The sequence below is a fragment of the Alexandromys fortis genome, unplaced genomic scaffold (genome assembly GCF_014885135.2).
Source record: "Alexandromys fortis isolate MF-2015 unplaced genomic scaffold, M_Fortis_MF-2015_v1.1 scaffold_44, whole genome shotgun sequence".
Taxonomy (NCBI): Eukaryota; Metazoa; Chordata; class Mammalia; order Rodentia; family Cricetidae; genus Alexandromys; species Alexandromys fortis.
The window spans coordinates 2308471-2327585 of record NW_026067921.1 but is presented as its reverse complement, the minus strand read 5'-3'; the positions used below and the strand labels follow the sequence as shown (position 1 = coordinate 2327585).

Here is a 19115-nt window from a genome sequence, read left to right as displayed (position 1 = left end):
AACCTCTTCCCCACGTCCCTCTGGCTGGGTCAGTTCCACCTCAGGTCCTTCCCAGGCCTAACAAGGGATGACTACTTGATGTTTGAATATATGGCAACCGGTCGGGAACCTGTCTCCCCATCTGTCCTGGGAATTCTTGGTACCCAGACTGCTCACCTGCCTCGCCTCAGCACCTGGGGATGCTTCTCAGCAGGTGTGCATTGACTGCATGGAAGGGACTAGCGAGCTTTTGCCGAGCGCTTGCTGTGAGCGAGCCGCTGCTCTGCACACTGTGTCCTAGCTCACTAAGTGCTGGAGCAGCTACAACGAGGGACACGGGGAGTCTGGTTTACCTCAGCCAGCAGAAGTGGGGGGATGGGCCCTGGCACGAAGCCCCAAGCAAACTGTTTGAGGTTGCCTGGAGGTTTTATAAACTCTGCCTGCTGGTCTTTAGCTCCAGCGACTGCCCATGCAGGAAAACTTCTGTAAGGTGCCAGCTCACCCCGTAGGGTCCCAATGGGACTCAGTGGAGCACCTGGCAGCAGGACTTGCCCCCCCCCCTTCATAGGCATGGGGGAAGCCAGTCTGTGGACACTTGTCCTTGCACGGAAGTCATCAGTAGGTATCCTGTTCTATGAACGAACCCCTGAACAAGGTTTCTAGTGCTGCACCATTTGACACATGAAGACACGGAGGTTGCCGAGTGGGATGCAAACCTGCCTGGCTCCCAGCTAAGGTTTGGGCTGCACAAGCCGGGGCTCCTTCCTTCAGCTCAGCCTGGGCTAGGAACCACAACAGACTGCTGCAGTAGCCAGGACAGGGTCCAGTCCTACCTACTCTTCCCTGCCTGCCTCTCAGAGAGGCTGGCTGGTTCTTGTCTGAGCTTCTCACTCCCAGAGGCTCTGCTGAGGCCTGGTGCCCGCAACCCCGGGGCCCAGCTTTCTCTCAGGGTTCCCCAGTGTCTCTCCCTCTTCTTACGGTCACACGCTGGCTGTCTCCTCCCAGCACAAGTCTCCCTGGTCTCTTCTCTGCCCACTGCTCGTCACCAGGAGCCAGGAGAACACTCTTCCTCCCTAAGATTCTTGGGACAGTGTCCAAACTGCCGCTTCATCCCAATGGCCTTAGCCACCTCTTGCTGTGACATCTCGGACTTCTGTTATCCAGGAGGTTCTGGGCAGCATGGATTTCTCCACAGACCCCTGAGAATGAGCGGAGCACACAGTGTCTCAGGAAATCCCGGCTTTCCAGGGAGGGTAGTGCCACAGTGTGTCTTGTACAAGCTATCCATGTGGTTGTGTTTCATGGGAGGGAGGCTGTCTGCTCCTTTCTCAGGGCCTCTGTGCGGAACTGCCTGTATGATGTGTGTGACCATGTGTGTGACCATGTGTGTGAACATGTGTGTGACCATGTGTGGATGTGACATGACTGCAGGTGGCCATGACACTGTTACAGTCACTGAGATGAGGGATCCTGGGCCCCTCCTGTAGCATCCCCTAGCTCACCATAGCAACGAACACACACTACTCATGTACCAAGGCCCACTGCCTCACCTGTCCATGCTACGCCCAGGCCTGCCTGGGTTGCCTTCCGACTCTAGCACCTGTGCCTCTGGGAGCAGCTAGGGTGGGGCTGTGCAGCCGTGGGGCGAGTCAGAGCTCTGGGCACTCACTCAGCTGGGGACCCCAGCTTCAGAGTCAGGACCACCAGAGAGACCGATTGGCTCAGCTTCTATATGGAGGTCTGTGCCCACAACCATAAAGCCCTATCTACCAGACACCAGGTTCCCCTGGCAGGGAAGGAACGCATTCAACCAGAGCCGCAGTGACTGTGAAAGTAGTCTTATTATGCCAAGTCCACAGAGAGGCAGGGCACAGCAAAGGGATACCCAAGTGGGTGACTATGGGGAGGTGTGGATGGCACCAGTGGATGCCCCCCCATTAGGAAGCACCAAGGGTTTCATCTTTGTGTGTCCTTGCCAGGCCCTAGGACAAGGGCCATAGCACTGCTCAAGGTCACACATCTGCTGGGGGTGGCCGGCCTCCTCCTTGGCCTGGGCACGCTGAGCCTTGGCCTGCCTATTGAGCAGGTCTGAGCTCAGCTGGTAGTCCAAGTTGCTTCTGGGAGGAGCCTGGTGGGCGCAGCCTTCACGGGGGGGGGGGGTCAGTCGTCTGAGGACCCTGCCCCCCAGGAGTCGAGCAAACAGCTGTGCCCTACTGCTTGTTGGCTTTCTGCTGCCGCAGGGCCTGCAGGAAGACCCCCTTCACCTGGCCCAGGGTCTGGTGGTACATGCGGAAGTCCTCCTCCTTCCCACGCAGGGCACTGCCCAGGGCGTCTCTCAGAATTCCATTCTCCTCCATTTGGATGGCCAGCCTAGACGGGGGAGGGGGAGAAGGGGCTGAGTGTGTGGAGGCAGCAGGTGTTCTGGGGCCCCATGTTTCAGCAGATACTGTGGTGCAGGCTTAGGGGTCCCTTCCAACTGCCCCCTCCTCTCTGGACCGCCAGGAGACACATACCAAATGGATCTTTCTCGGGGCCTACCCACAGTCCTGACCCAGAAGCTCTGAGCAGCCTCAACTACCCAGATTCCTATACACCCCTCATTTCTTGCTTTGTTTTTTTTCCCACCATACATTTAAATTTATCCATTTATTTTGAAATAGGCTCACATGCACCCAAAGCTGGACTCAAGCTCAGTGAGCAGCTAGGTGTGAGCCTCCACCACTCCTAGAGTGCTGGGATTACAGGTGTGGACGGCCATGTCCTATGCACACAAGGCTGGGGACTGAACCTGGGGTTCTGTGCAGGCCATGCCAACCCTCTCCTGACTGGGACACACCCTGGCCCCTTCAGTTCCTCTGGAGAAAGTGAGGGCACAGCCCAGTACCGATACAGGTTCTCTTGGGAGCCTGGGGTCATGGGCACTGCGGAATCCCCCTACCCCAGGCCAGTCCTAGCACAACCGCCCTTCTGGGCAAAAAGAGGTCCTCGCTGCAAGGGAGAGGGACATGGTCCCTCTGCCTGTGAAGCCTCCATGTGGGCATCTCTACCCTCCATGTGGGCATCTCTACCCTCCATGTGGGCATCTCTACCCTTTCCGGAAGGCTGGGCAGGAAGCACCTGGCGGTCAGCTCTTCGATCTGGGATTCCATGGGCATATCAGAGAGCTGAGTGGAGGACGGGTCTTTCTTGGCGCTCCCAGGTGGGTTGTGCTTGCCGCTGGATGCCTGTGGCCCTGTGGAGAAGCAGCCAAGCTCTGTCGTGAGGCCAGTTACGTGGGCTCTCCCTCCCCACCATGCCACTTTTTCGTGTTCCAGCTTGTGGGGAGTGGAGCCATCACATCTCCTACGGGGTGCAGGCTGGGGCCAGCTCTCTCTAGAAGCTCTCCCTGATGCTCTCCGCGTCCCCATCCTGCCTGTGCCATAGTGGTCCTCACCTTTACCCCTCCACAGTTCTGTCACCAAGAGTAGACAGTGGGACCTTAGGGCTGGCCTGAGACCTGAACCCATGTCCAGGCTGTCGCTGCTTCGGAGGCCACCCCTACCCTGGTCCCCCCATCCTGGTCCCAGCTTCTGGTTTCCATTTAGACTGGCAGCTTTATATTAGGAAGCTATGGGCGACTAGGCCCAGTGGCCACAGGGTGCTCGGAGAAAGATGGCAAAGCCATTTGTGACCTTGGGTGATGATGTCAGGGCATCAAAATACTCTGAGCTAAAAAGGCCTCAGGAAATCCCCAGCCTTAGTAGAACTGGCCTTCACCCCGGCTGTACGGCCTTGGGTAAACCATGGAGATCCCTGAGCTGGCCTCCTCCTTGGCACTGCAAGGATAGGTGGATTCCGATTTGTCCTCAGTGAGTGTGACCGGATCAGGGAGAACCCCTGGGACTTCTCCTATGTTACCCCACTGTCCCTTGGCCTCCTGTCTCCTTGCTGCTCCTTTGAGCCTAGCTGAGCCTCCACCACTGTCTTTGTCCTTACTGGTCCCTGTGTGCTTGGCCACCTCCCTTCCCCTCACCTGTGCTCATGAGCTGTCCAGGGCAGGTGGCGGCAGGGGGGGGGGTAGGGGACAGGAGAGCTATGCTCCCCCATGGCCAGTGTGTGGCAGAGGCCACACGGGCTCTCCACGCGTCTCGGGTGACAAGATGGAAGCTGCCCGTGCGAGGGGAGTGGCACCCAAGAAAGGGACTTCAGCCTCCCAGCCATGGAAATTTCACCTGAGCCTTTCTTCAGAAGCCCGAGTGTTACACTCTCCCACTGTGGTTGGCCCAGCGGACCAATTCTGCCTGAGACCCGCTATGACCAGGGCCTGATTAGGCTCAAACAAGAGCCAGGCAAAGGCTCTGGAAGGCGGCACAGGGAGTAGAGGCCGAGGGCATGCAGCAGGGGTACTGCCAGTTCAGGCTAAGGCCCCTAGATGGCTCCCATCAGGCCCCGACTCTCTGGGAGCCAGGCTGGCACCGTGGGACAAGAAGCCCCTCACAGCAGGGGCAGGCAGAGCCCCCAACACTTGCCTGCTCCTGAGGCTGCGCCGCCCCAGGGCTCGTACCTGGCTTGTTTCTGGCGACCTTCTGGGACACCGAGGTCCTGCAGGGCTCCAGGCGCATCTTCTCCAGGTGCTGCTCCAGCAGGACGGCGCGCTGGCGTTCCTCCTGCAGCCTCTGCTCGGCCTCCAGCAGCTTGCTGCTGCTCTCCTCCACCCTGGCCGTTAGACACAAGCTTCACGCCCTGCAGGCGCCCCCCCCCCCGCGTGATTCTTGGATCCCATAAGTGGTGCACACACTATGAACGTGAGGGTTTGCCTCCTTTGTCTTGAGTTCACGGCAGTAACACCAGAACAGGCATTTCAAACTCTCTGAGGCGGACGATGCCTGGCTGGCAGGTGAGCCACCCTGAGCTCCTGCCCCTCAGAGCAACCAGCTCTCTGGTGTTTTCGCTACTGCTTCTAGAACTTTCTGCCACACTGTACAGATGCTCATGTGCCTACTTTGGGGGACTGGACACAGGTCTTGGTTTCCTATCATGCTGAGTGAGAGTTTCATTTCACTTTACTGTCTCCTGTCAAACACAGTCCCCTCCCTGCTTCTCAGATGAGTTTTTACTAGGTAGTCTGTTTCTATTGCTGCTGTAACAGACCCAACCACAAAACAACAGAAATTAGTAAGCAAAATTAACACAAAATTGCTTGAAGACAACACAAAGTTAGCATCTCATGGCAGGCTCCAGGTACCACAGGTTGAAATCCAAGCGTCCGCTGACCTGGGTTCCTATCTAGAATCCCTGGTGGGGGAGAGTCCCCTCCCAAACCCACTCAGCATCACCTCCCTGCCTACTGCTGGCTTCAGAAGGCACACCATGCCCTCCATCCTCAAAGCTGGCTTTGGATTACCCTGACCGATTCATTCCCCACAGCTCCCTTGAATGGCCCCAGGCAGGAAAACTCTGCTTCTCTGGGCTGAAGTGATCATCCTGGCTTGCCTTGTTTTGGGGCCCATGATGCACTGCTGATATTCAGAGGCAGATACCATGTCCTGCCTTCCATGGGGCACATTCTGTGACTCTGCAGATGTAGGGGCCATGACACGGCCTTACTGCCCCGTTCCCCTGGACCTGGTGTGTGCCACACGCTTCTTACATCACGCTCTCCACACCTGCTGCAGACTGAAGCCCTGGGAGCTCCTGCTCTGATTACCTCATGCGGACGCTTGCGCTGTCCTGTGGGCCTTGCTGAGGCTCCCTAAAGCATTTTGGATTTCTGTGGCAATAAAAGCTCAGAAGGCCAGGGACCCCTGAGGTCCACCCGAGCAGAAGGTTGCAGGAATAGTGGCTGCGGAGCTGCAGCCTGGAGTCCACAGTGTACAGCTGGGAATCATCTCTCTATGTTGGGGAGGAGACGACGGAGGACTGGGAGGGCAGGAACCTAGGTACCAACCAGAAACTGTACACCGGGCTGCCGTATACTAGCCTGAATAGCCATCGACACCCATGAGGCACGAGTTTCTTGAAACCATCTTCAAAAGCAAGATGCACAGCTGCTCCAAGGCCAAAGGAACCGGATGGAGGAGGGAGGCTGTGCTCGTGCCCCGCACAGTCGCACGGTCGAGCTGAGCTGCCCTGGCAGTGTGGATTAGAGTGAGCTCCCCCGCTCCTCAGGCACGCTGGCAATGTGCCAGGCTTTGCAAAGGCTCCTGTGGTTAGTGGTTGCTGCACTGCGTGCCACAGACCTAAACCATCTCTACCAGCTCTGCCAAGTAGCCCCACTCTGACCAGCAACACAACTGTGGCTACTCTGCAGGTCATAGGTCCGTGAAACAACACACTGACAACAGCGTCAGCAGGTCTGCCTCTTCATACCCGCCATGCGAGAACTAAGGTCCTGGACAAGCAGGGTCGAGATAGAGAACGACAGACAGGGTGTCACCTGGATGGCCCGCTGGCCTTGGAAGGTGGCTGCAGCCATGCAAATGGATGGAGTTGTGGTGGCGCCCGGGGCTGACACCTTATGTCCCAAACCCATGAGGACTCGCATGCTTCCTGCTGAGCCTGTGTGGGGAGAGACGTGTATATCCTGCCTATCCCCAGCTCTTCTGTGCTCTGTAGTCATCTAGAATGGCCTTCCCTGGGCTGCCCTGGGACGCGAGTACCACAAAAGAATGTGGCAGACGCCAGGAAGAAACTGAGGCCCTGTCTTAGAAATAAACAGACAAAATAAAACGAGGACAGAAACGAACGTCTAACACAAGAAAGGGTTTGCAGACTAGAGACCAGTAACTCAGATAGAGAGGGTGTCCGATCAGCTGGGAACTGCATGATTAGTCTGCCTTCTCCAGGAGGAGAGCGACCCATGGGGTACCAGTGAGCAGAATAAGCAGAGCTTGTGCATAATGTATGGAGCGATTTAAATATTTATAACAAATTAACAATTTAAAAACAAACAAATCCAAGGCTGCTGTCACTCTGCTCGTGGAGAGGAAACAGGACAGTGATGCTGGCTCACGTGGGGGAGGAGGGGCTCTCCTTCCTGCTCTGCTCTGCTCATTCAGAAATGTGGGTGGTCTGCTTAACTGCGGATTCCGCTCACACTCACGGACTTACGGGACCGATGGCTGGCATCGTGGACAACGGTCAAGCATGATGTGAGTTTCCCAGAGTGTGTGTGTGTGTGTGTGTGTGTGTGTGCGTGCATGCGTGTGTGTGAGAGTGTGCAGGTGTATGTGTGCACACGCGTGTGTAGGTGTATGCGCATGCCCATGTAGAGGCCAGAGGTCAATCTTGTTGTCCATCCTTAGGCACCATCACCTTTTTCAATGGCCAGGGTTTCTCACTGGCCTGAAGGTGACCAAGCAGACTCAGCGGCCTGGCCAGCAAGCCTCAGACCTCGTCCCCAACTCTGGGGTGACAAGTTAGCACCAACACACCCTGTCCTCAGACAGATGACAGCCCTCTCCTCCCTACACACAAATGAAAACTATAAACAATAATGGAATGATTTTGAAAGAACTAAGTATGCTTAAAATTATTAAAAGAAAAAGGCAAGCAAACAAGAAGGAATGCCACAGGGGAGAGAGGATCAGGAGTTGAAGGTCAGCCTGGGCTACAAAACCAAACCAAACCAAACAAACAAAAACTAGATTTTAAACACCACCAGAAGCAACAAAATACAGTTATTAAAATAAGTTTGATCCATCTTTTTAGAATCCTATGCCTTAAATTTCTCTTAAGTTCTCATCAAGTAAAGGCACCATAAAATATTAAAAAACAAACAAACAAAGACTCAGAGAGCCAACATTTGCCCAACTGTGCTGACTGCAGCGCACCTGTGACAGGCAGGAGGCCATGAGCTCAGGCCTGAACCCAAACTAAACAAAACAAAAACCAAAGAGAGAGATTTCCTTAGTGACCTCTGCATGGAAGACAACCTCTCCCCTCTCTCTGTGAACAAGAAGAGAAACGGGACCATGGAGATGGCTGAGCAGGTAAAGCCTCCTGTAGCCAAGCCTCCCACCTCAGCCAGGTCCCCGGAATTCTCACGGTCTCTGATCTCTACATGTTTGTGCTGGCCCATGCTCTCTCACCTGCCTGCACACACATACACAGACACACACGCATGCACACACACGCACACACAGACACACACGCACATACGCACGTGCACACACACATACACACCACACTCACACACACCACACTCACACACAATGAAATAAAAACCATAACTTTTTTTTAAAGGAGAGAAATGGATAAAAATCTAAGAAATAACTTATTTCTCAGACTCTGGGTCCAGATCTGAAGAGAAGGAAGAGCCAGCTGAGCTCAGTGCACCCGGCTTTTTACGGCTCGTGCCAGCCAGGACCCTTCCTACTCTACCCTGGGGTAAGGGTATCCCAGGTGACTGCAGGACCTTCCTCGGGACAACAGAGGCTGGGAACTAGGTGAGGATGGGGTGAGGCAGCCAGAAGCTGCAGGATGGGTGCCCGTGAAGTCACGCCAGGGCTAACTGCTGGGAAAGAGCTTGGGCTCTGAGGACGGGAAGCCTGGTTTTAGGGTGACGCTCTGGAAGTCAACATACATCTTGGCTGAGGATCCCGAGGACAGTCCTGCAGAGCCCACAGTGACACAAGGCAACAGAATGAACCGGGGGCTCCGACGGCTGACGGAGGTGACTGTGATTCTCAGCCATTGCCCCCTAACACATATCCTGGCTGATTTCCTGCCTCACTCTAGGCCCAAGGCCACTTCAGGTGAAGAAAAAGGCAACAGGGAGGGAAACTGAGTCACCCTGCTCCACCTGTGGCAGAAGAAAGGCCAAGGGGGTGACCCCAGCTGCCATCATGTGGGGCAGTTCCCAGTGAGGCACAGGATTTCAAAAGGACCAACCATTGTACTTAAAGCCCCTAAGTCAGGATGGCAGGCTCTGCAGCGACAGTTAACCAGGTCACCCTCCAATACAGACATAACCTAGAGAAATGGGGGCCAACGCCCCAGACGGAGAACAGACATTTATACTCGCCACTGAATGCAGTCATAGAGAAAGCAGGTGTCTCTTCATTGCTTCTGTACTGGCCACCCCAGTTCCCTTGGAAGCAAGCCCTCTCCCCCAATTCCGTGAGTATTTGGGGTACCACCAGTCTGGCTGCTCTTACTTGGGGGGGCTAGAACTCCCAGAAAACACGCTATTGAGACCCCTGCACCTCCTCGGGCCTTCTGCTCTGTTCCTCAGCATTTGCAACGCTTTCCAGGTCTCCCCCTCCTCAGCTGAGGCAGAGCTGGCTCCTGTTACCAGTCACCACAGAGCGGTGACTGACACACAACACCGCGGTGAGGACAGGAGCTTGGTGGCATCCCTCATATTTTTTAGAATGGATTCCATGGCTGGCCCATGTGCCGGCCTGAGTACCTTCAGTGATGGCCAGCCAGGCCATGTCAGCAGGGACACTGCCTGATTTGAGTGGAAGCTGTCAGCAACTCTCTGGAGGCGGCTGGACGCTGGCTTCCTGCCTCTCAGAACCTCACCTTCTCAGCCCAGCCACCCCCTGTGCCCAGCAACTGCCAGCATCGGGCTACGCTGTCACTTTCCCACGAGACTCTCGGGCAGCTGACAGGATGACCACACGTCACAGAACCCCTTGAACTAAGTCTGACTGTGCTCACTACAGAACCAGTCCTCCAAGGTTACCACCTGACAGGCCCTCTGGGTGCACAGAAAACAGGGCTATCTTTGGGAATGGGTTCTCCAGTGAGGACAGAACCCAGAGTTGTGGGCCCTAAAGGGAGCCCAGTCCCAACCCACACAGGCCTAGGAGAGAGCTGGCTGGGTGTCACGTGTTACCGCTTCTGCAGGACAGTGACAAACTCATTCAGGCGGTCGCGCTCCACCTCGGCAGCTTGCCAGAGGGCCTTCATTTCTGCAGCTTGTGCCTGCCAGCCCTTTTGTTCTGGGGAGTCCAAGAACCTGGGGCCAGAGTAGAGGGCAGAGGTCATGTTAAGTTGGAAGACATAAACATCCTTATACAGTGGCAGGAGGGATTGTGACATCTAGAGGTTTTGGGATGGCCAGAGGGGAGGGAGCCCAGCCACCACTCGGGCCCACTCAGTTGCTAGTGGCAGTGCACCTCGGTCTATCAATCCCTGCCAGTGTCAAGTGTCAATGCCTGGCTCAAAGTGTCACAGGTACTTCATGGGAGACAGTAGTCCAGAGAGAGAAAACCATCTTGTTTATAGCCACATGGTAAGTCTCAAGTGAGAGGAGGCCCACTAGGCCTTGCCTGGATCCTGAGCTGACCTGCAAGGGGCCGGGTCACGCTGGCAGCAGGCGTCTCCAGTGGACAGTGCGTAAGACAAACCATCCTTTGTCCATGAGCCCACAAGAAGAACAAAGGGTGCATTTAGGCCCTGAGCCTGGCTTTATCCACAAACAGGGGACTAGAGAGCTGAGGGGATATCAGTGACTGAGTGTGGGGACCCACATGATGTGGGGTGCTCCCCCTGGAGAAAGATTCTCAGCGGGTAAGAGAAGGCTGTGGAAGGTGGGGCCGGGCTGACTCCCTAGTAACAGGAAAGAGGCCCAGACTGCCTGTCAGGGCCAAGGTCTGGCTCTGAAGCTGTTTACCCTATCAGGTGGCCCCACCACAGGCTTCTCCAGCCTTATGTAACCCTCCATGAATGCTTGGACTTGGCCTGGCCTCAGTCCTCCATCCCTGAATGGGAAGGTGGGAAGCTCCAGAGCTGGGGATGCTATGCTCCTACCTGGGTGAGGTCCCGTGGGGACTAGGCAGGGAAGGCCTCGTGAGAGCAGACTCCACCAGTGTGTGGCCCAGGCTGGTCACAGAGCTGTGTAGAGGCAGACAGGGACATCAGCAGGGAAGGAGTGGGCACTGCTGGACCACACAGTGGACAGGGATATAGGGGGCCAGTGGAGGAGGCCATGTGGGCTTCAGTTTCCCCATGGACCAGATGTCCTTCCTCTTTCAAGATAAAACAGAGCCCCAAGCAACCCAACAGCAGTGAGTCTGGGAGACCTGGGAGGAAGTGTGCCCCTAGGCTGGCGCAAGAAGCTGGACGAGGGACTCCCAGCAAGTGTTTGGAGTGATGGAACCCAGGGCTGTGGGCACCTTCCTGCTACGGGGAGTCAATAGAATAGGAGAGGGTTGCAGGTGGCTTGGCAGCAGGGCAGGCGATTCAAACATTGCTGAGTGTGCATGTGTGTGGTGCGTGTGTCGTGTGTGGTATGTGGGGTGTGTGTGTGTGCTGTGGTATATGGTGTGCGTATTATATGTGGTATGTGGTGTGGTGCGTGTGTCGTGTGTGGTATGTGGGGTGTGTACGTGTGCTGTGGTGTATGGTGTGCGTATTATATGTGGTATGTGGTGTGGTGCGTGTGTTGTGTGTGGTATGTGGGGTGTGTATTGTGTATGGTGTGTGTATTGTATGTGGTATGTGTGTTGGTGTGGTTTGGTTGTCTAACATGCACAAGACCCAAGTTTTGATTCTCAGTATTGCATGAACTGGTGTTATCTGTAATTCTAATACTGGGAAGATAGAGTCGGGAGAGTCAGGAGCTCAGTCATTCCTGGCTACATCTCAAGTTCAAGGCCAGCCTGGGATACGTGAGACCCTGTGTCAAAATCAAAAAGGCCAGACATAGTGGCACATGATGTTATCCCAGCACTTGGAGACAGAGGTAAGAGGATCTCTGTGAGTTCCAGGCCAGCCAGGGCTATCTAGTGAGACCCTGTCTCAAAATAAATAAAACAAAACAAAATTGCACTCAGGGGGCTTTCCATAAGAGGAAGCAGGGAGACACCATTTCTCTGAATACTACACAGTCACTCACCATCCCTCCAGCCTGTGTTTTCCTTACCGAGAGGATCCTAGCCTGCCGACATGATCGCCTGCTGAGGCTGGAGAGCTGGTTACTGGGGTCTGGTCCTCAGGGAACCTGGCATGGGTGGGGCTGGCCCCTTCACCCCCTCCTTTATTATGGAGATACTGCAGGGAACAGATGTGGGGTTGGATGTCAGGGTTTTGGTGCCAGCCGGGAGAGGGCAGGGGGCGGGGTTGTCTGGCTTCCAGCTCCGGGTTATGAAAGAAGCTGCTCTTCAGGGTGAATGCTGGCCTGGGCCGCCAAGGCACCGCTTGCATGACAATGACAGCTCACAAAGCCTCTGCTCAGAGGAGGCTCCAGAGGAGACCAGTGCAGGCCAGGGCCACAGGGAGGTGTGAGGGCAGTGGGGGCCAGAGGCACAGAGAGGTCAGAGCTGACTTGAGGTCAGGGCCATCTTCAGCCCTCACACCTGGACTTCCATCTGAGGGCCAGTGGCTGTGTGGAAGTGGAGCTTCCCAGGCTCCTCCCTCTTTTGGCCTCTTCCTCTCCTGTGTGCACCAGCAGATCCTTAGCGGGAGTCTGGGCCACCATCACACCATCAATAATGCAGTGAGTGTGGCTTCTAACAGCCTGGCATGGTATGGCCCCAGGGATTCAGAGAAAACCGGAATATGCAATTGCATTGGCGAGGGGAGCTTGGCCCCCAGCTGGGTGGTGGCCTCTTTTGGAGACCAGGAACAAGAACAGAAGGTGATAATGCTAGAACGTTCCAAGCACTCCTCTCAGGACACCAGGAATGAAGACCGCAAGACGATGTCCCCCACCTGCCTGATGCCCAGAGTTCTCCCTCGGCCAAGCCTGCAGCCCCAGGCTCCTCTGGACAGCAGGCCAGTCAATTAGTGCTGGTCTGAGTTGAGAGAGGTCAGAGCCCTGGCAGCTCTGATGGACCTGGGGTCCCAGAAGGAAACAAGGGACAGAGCTGCTCTGTGACCCACCTCCACCCACACGTAGGTCTGAAGGGACCCACCTCCACCCACACGTAGGTCTGAAGGGACCCACCTCCATCTACTTGGTAGGTCTGAAGGGACCCACCTCCACCCACACGTAGGTCTGAAGGGACCCACCTCCACCCACACGTAGGTCTGAAGGGACCCACCTCCATCTACTTGGTAGGTCTGAAGGGACCCACCTCCACCCACACGTAGGTCTGAAGGGACCCACCTCCATCTAGTTGGTAGGTCTGAAGGGACCCACCTCCACCCACACGGTAGGTCTGAAGGGACCCACCTCCATTCGCTTGAGGAGATCTGGGGAGCTAAGAGAGGCTCCAGACCCAGCAGAGAGAGACCCGGGCTTTCTGGAGGGGCTCATGGGCTCTTGCATCCTAAGGAGCAGGTGGCCGGGACAAGGCAATGAGAGAGGAAGGAGAAATATATGTGCAGAGACATTTGAGGGACTGAGGAGATTGCAGAAGGGGGAGGGGTGATGGGAAGACACAGGAGGGGAAGTGGCCAGAGTTGGGACATGTGCTCAGGATCTGGGTGGAATGTGGACTAAGCAGGAATGGGGCAGGGGGTGGTGGTGGTGTAACGGAAACCAAGGATGTATGAAAAGCAATATGGAAAAAAATACTATTTTATAAGCCTATTAAAATATACCACAATTTTAAAAAAGGGTAAGAGAGGCGCCCTGCATGGTGGACCGTGCTGCTTCTAGGAGCCACAGGCTGTTGGAGGAAGACTGCCGTGCCGGGCAGGTGACACCTCCCTCCACGTTGTTAATCAGGAAGACTTCACAGGTTCCCAAAACAACACAGCCTTTCAACACTGCTCTTAGCTGTCCACCACAACTAGACAGTAAGATCCTACTACTGAAGACATGATTCGCTCTGGCTGTAGGACACAGAAACCAAGCCAGGGGAACGTTGGGAGTGTCCACTCTGCTGGAAGCTGCCGTGGTGCCAGAAGGTGACATGGAGGTTGTTGGGGTCATCACACCTCACTGTGATACTAGCCTGCCAGGCGAGATGTGCCCACTGGCCTACAGCGGCGTGACTTCTGGGGGCAACCAATCCAGTTTTGATTGGATTCGAAGGCTGCGCCCCAGGCTGGAATTCAGCCTGGTACTGTAAACATGGGGAGAGCCCATGGCTGGGGAGGTCACAGACAGTAGGGACGGATCTTCTAATGCTATGTTGCTAAATGTCCTCCACGCATGTTATACTGCAGTTTAGTGTGGGGTTCGGCCTCGGTCACAGAAGCTTCTGCTTGCGGTAAGTGACAGTCAGAGACTCACAACTGGTCAAAGTGCTGAGAACGAGTGGCCGAGAGCTTAGCCCTAAATGAGACACCTGCACCCCCCTCTCTGGGGCTCAGCGAACAGGAAGAACAGGGCCAGGAAGAGCATAATGAGGACAGGAGGGGAGCTACGAAACAATTGCTGTTGCCAACGCTCCAGCAGGGGGAGGGGAGGGGCTCATAAGGCCACACCCCTCTCGGGAATTCCTGACAGCCAATGGTGGCTGAGGACTCAACTCTCTTCAGTGTAGTAGCCACTGGTGAGTTGTCCTCCCTTAATGCTAAAGCAACCCTAATTAAATTCAGTGGTCACACACACACAGAAAAGAAGAAAGCAGGAGACACGTTGGGAAGAAAGAGTCAGAGTGGGAGTGGGGAGGGTGGGAGAGGTTAACGGAGGTTATGAAAACAGCCCAAATACCTTTCATACATGTATGACATTGTCAAAGATTTAAAAGAGCTTTAATTAAAAAAGAAGTGTGGCCGTCCTACTGACTGCAGCGTGAGCATGGCTGGAACACAGCTCCCACATGGATCATGAAGGTGGGGGCCACAGCTGCAGACGCGAGAGGATAAGCTGGGAGGAGTCTGGATCCTCTTGGCCCTGGTGAAGGTGGGGGTGACAGGAAGCCAGGGGTGGCTTTGAGCTGAGCAGGGACAGATCACACGTGCTCAGGGTGGTGTGGCCCACAGACAGGGCTTGTGTTTTAGGAAGGAAACGTGAATACAGAATTAGACAGATGGCCGCTGGACGCAAGGGGTCCACGTGGACCCAGGATGGCGCAGTGTGGCCAGTGCTGACTTGAGAGCAAGGAGGTAGAAGGTGCTATCCGGGCACTGACGGGCCGGCCCGAGTGGCACCCTGCTCACCTGTACATTGAGCTGCTAGCCAGGCACTGACGCCACCCCCCCAGGTGGCACCCCGCTCACCTAGACACTGAGTTGCTAGCCGGGCACTGACAGGCTGGCCCATGTGGCACCCTGCTCACCTGGACACTGAGTTGCCCAATCTCCAGCTCCAGCTGCCGCACTTTGGCCTCACGCTCGGCCACCATGGCCCGCAGCTGGGCCACAAGGCTGCTGCTCCGTTGGGCCTCACTGTTGACCTTCTGGTCCAGGTGGTGCTGGGATGTGCGCCTCGATTCCTCCTGCACACTCAGGCTGCCCAGAATGTCCTGCAGCTGCTTGAGCTGGTCCTGAGGGTCAGACAGAGGGCAGGTAGAGGCAGCCTTGGACTACTTTGGGTAGGAAAGGACAGGACAGGGCAGCTGGCTTCATTACCCGGAGCCATCTGACTTTCCCTAGCGGGAGACACTAGTTTTCCGACTGAGAACCAGGAGCACCCTCCCTGCAGATTCAAGGTTCAACTCTGATGCCTTCTGGCCTCGGATTTCCTCCTGGGAGACTGGGGCCAAGAAGGCCAGATGGGAAAAGTGACCCTTTAGTTACCAGAAGGCAGTTCGGTGTGTGTGTGGGGGGGTGTGCCCAGCTGATAGGCACATGCGTGAGTGTGAGGAAGCACTGATCCAGCAATGCTGTGTGAGGAGCCCATCAGCACCTGACCTGAGGCCTGGACCCTGGACATATCCCCAGGGAGGCTCTAAAGACAGAAGCTCTTGCTTTGGGGCAAAGAGGAACGACACTATGACCTGGGACAGGAGACCTCAGGAGAAAATGGGGACTCAGAGCACCCCAGGCACAGAAGCGGCAGTGAGGTGCCCACAGAGGCAGACTGACCCTAGAGGTGGGTGCCCCTATCTCACCCCATTACAGAGTGCCATCCCCTCTGGGGTCCCAAGGCCAAGGGCGCCAGGGTCATGGCTATTTCCCTCAGGCACTCTGGGAGGCTGTGTCCCAGAGGCAGGACTTCACTGTAGGAAGCCTCTGAGTGTCTCTGCGCTCAATGCCCCCTGCCTGCATACCATGAGGGCATCAATCAGCTCATCGTCATGCCTGCCCTTCTCCACCAGGGTCACCATCTGGGTCTTGAGGGTCTTCACCTCGCTGGACAGCACCTTGTTGCGAGAGCGCATGCCCTCAAACTTCCTTCTCAGTTCTTCCAGCTCTGTCTGGAGGGTGTCCCGCTCACTGGCCAGTTTCTGTAATTAGCGAGTGAGAGTTGAGGCTAGCACATGCCGTAGTTCAGGGTAACCCAGTCCCCACTGACTGGGGAGACTCCGAAGGGGCAGCTGTGGAAGGCCACAGGAACCAGGGATAGCACCAGGGCCAACCGCAGGCAGACCCGGCTCCCCCTTTTCCTGATGGGCATGTGGCAGACAGCTCTAAGGGATAGCAGCGTGTCTCTCCTGACTTAGAAAACAACATGAAGACTGGCAAGATGGCTCAGAAGACTGAAACCCGAGCTTCATCTCTGGGACAGGAATAGAAGGTGAGTCCTCCAATTGTCTTCTGGACTCTACATGTGCACACACACGCACATGCGCGCACACATGCCTGGACTCTACATGTGCACACACACGCACATACATGCACACACGCCTGGACTCTACATGTGCACACACACAGGCGCACATGCGTGCACACATGCTCTCTTGTACACACAGCACATAACTACAACTAGCCACACTGCCTACCAAACTCGTTTCTTCACCAAAATGGCCCACGTCCACTTTACTTGTGTTGTGTTTATGGTTTCTAACAGAAACACAGTGCTGATGGGAGCTGACTACTGACTACTGTTGGGAGCAAGGGGCCACACAGCTAACAGGGCTTCTGCTACATTCCTACAGTGTAGAGACGGGAATCCCCTCTGCATTCTGCACCTGGTCCTGTCCCATATGAGCTAGATGCCCTCACACTTCACGCATTTTTGGAGCCGCTCATGCCTTCATTCTTACATGTCCTGTGGGCCTACTGTGTGCACTGTGGCATGAGCTGGGTGAGGCTGTTCCTAAGGAGCGACCCCCAAGCCTGGGAGAGAGACTGCTGCCTACTGGGATGTGGGGGAGGGGACAGCTGAGCAGAAATGGGAGCTGCTGAGAAGAGCTAACATCTTGTGCATGCTAGAGGTTGCGGAGGGGCCAGCAGAGGCAGAGGCCAGGCAGAGGTGGGCCAGGCAGAGGCAGGGGCCAGGCAGAGGCAGGGGCCAGGCAGAGGTGGGCCAGGCAGAGGCAGGGGCCAGGCAGAGGCAGGGGCCAGGCAGAGGTGGGCCAGGCAGAGGCAGAGGCCAGGCAGAGGCAGAGGCCAGGCAGAGGCAGAGGCCAGGCAGAGGCAGAGGCCAGGCAGGCCACCTAAGCCCTTCAGAGTTGCTAGGGTGGGTGGGGCAGCAGATGGCTCCTTCCTGGGTCCATTATGGCTGGAACAACATCAGCATAGCTAAAGACCATGGACAAGTGGAGCGGTAGGACATGATGGCTCTACCCAGCTCTGGACAGGCGGGGGCCACTGCTCACCTCTTGCTCCACAGGCTCTCGTGACTACCTGGACAGAGGACGACATGGGCCTAGGACCTGTCTCCTCCCATGGCCATTGTGACTCAGGCAATCTCTTCTAAACATCTTCTTATAGACAGCGTGTACTGCAGCCAGGCGCAGGTAAAACTGCCTTCCTGATCCTGCGGGTTCTTTATGATTCTTCCCACATCTCCCTTCCCTGTCCCCGGAGTCACCCTCCACATCCCATGTGTCCAGTCTGCCACCGTCAGTTTCCTACCTCCGTGTGAGTCCTTGGTCACATCTCGGAGGGACTGTCACTCTGCCTCTGTGTTGGCTTGAATAGGAACGAAAGCCATTCCTGCTCATAGACTCATGGGCTTGACTGCTTGGCCACAGGGAGTGGCACTATTAGGAGGCGTGGCCTTGTTGGAGGAGGCATGTCACTGGGAAGTGGGTTGTGAGTCTCAGAAGCTAAGCCTAGCCAGTGTATCACAGTGACTTCTGATGTCAATGGATCAGCCGTAGAACTCCCTTCTCCAGCACCATGTCTGCCATGCTTCCCACCATGATGATGATGGGCTAAACCTCTGAACTGTAAGCCAGCCCCAATTAAACGTCTTTCTTTATAAGAGTTGCCAAGGTTATGGTGCCTCTTCACAGCCATAGAAACCCCAAAGAGGACAGGCTCTCACCCCTCCCATCACCTCCCTCCCCCTAAACCATGTCACTGGTCTGAAGCTCAGGGGCCCACGACCTTCACAAATCAAAGTGCCTTGGTGATGATGCTGGCATACAAGGTTCAGCAGGACCCAGTGTGCCCAGCCCTACAGACGGCTGATATGCAGCTGACGAGGCTATGATAAAGGTCCTGGCACCCCGGCACAGGCAGATGGGGTTTCCCGTGGGACTGTTGGAAGCCTCTGTCCGGTGCTGTGGGCCGAGCGAGGGCCACTCGAGTCAGCAGTAACAGAGCCTGGAGCGCTGGCTGCCCACTCTGTTCAGAGCTTGGTGGGCTTCCTTCAGGCCCGCCCCCATTCTATTCCTGGGAATGTGATCCAGTGTGAGGGTGTCTGGATTGGAATCACCATCACCGAGAAGACACACTCTGGGCATGCCTGTGAGGGTGTTTGCAGAGGAGAAGAGACCCACCCTGAATGTGGATAGTGCATCCCATTGGCGGAGATCCAGAGGAAGCCAGGCACACCACAGCACACATCCCCCTGCCTCCCGCTCCTGCCACCACCCTTCCCTGCCGACAGAGATGAAGCCAACCCTTCTGTCCTCACACTGCTTTGTCAGACGTTCATCACCACAGGGACAGCGACCAGGACACCCTGCACCTCCACATACAGCTCTCCTCACACTGCCACAGGCCCAGGGTGAGGGATGGGTGCTGTGGACCTCCCACCCGTGTGCTGACGCCTATGGCTGGGCCCGCCTCACCTCCCAGCTTTCCTGCTTGTCCCTCTCTAGGCTGCGGATCCTCAGCAGGTTTTTCTCTTGCGCTGTCAGCTTCCGTGGGTCTGAACCGACAGGCAGCGGCTCCGAGCCCAAAGAGCCTGTCGTCTTGTTCTGACGCTGTCCCAGTTGCTTCTCAAGCTCTCGGACCTGAGGATGGCAAAGCTG

The 19115-nt window shown here is 55.9% G+C and overlaps 1 protein-coding gene across 3 annotated transcripts in view; it reads right to left on the bottom strand.

Annotated features, from left to right (window-relative positions):
• Positions 1 to 1801: 1801 nt before the first annotated feature.
• The window catches only part of Ccdc13 (coiled-coil domain containing 13), a 37015-nt gene continuing 19701 nt past the window's right edge, over positions 1802 to 19115 (bottom strand). For 2 of the 3 annotated variants that reach the window (XM_050141703.1, XM_050141705.1), the window contains 9 exons: positions 18933 to 19097; positions 16017 to 16193; positions 15084 to 15290; positions 11834 to 11961; positions 10720 to 10803; positions 9803 to 9925; positions 4523 to 4674; positions 3069 to 3211; positions 1802 to 2349 (listed from right to left, as the gene is read on the bottom strand). In XM_050141703.1, coding sequence (XP_049997660.1) covers positions 2140 to 2349; positions 3069 to 3211; positions 4523 to 4674; positions 9803 to 9925; positions 10720 to 10803; positions 11834 to 11961; positions 15084 to 15290; positions 16017 to 16193; positions 18933 to 19097 — 1389 coding nt within the window. In that variant the 3' untranslated portion in view covers positions 1802 to 2139. The remainder of the gene's footprint in view (positions 2350 to 3068; positions 3212 to 4522; positions 4675 to 9802; positions 9926 to 10719; positions 10804 to 11833; positions 11962 to 15083; positions 15291 to 16016; positions 16194 to 18932; positions 19098 to 19115) is intronic. The other variant, XM_050141704.1, reaches the window with a different exon arrangement.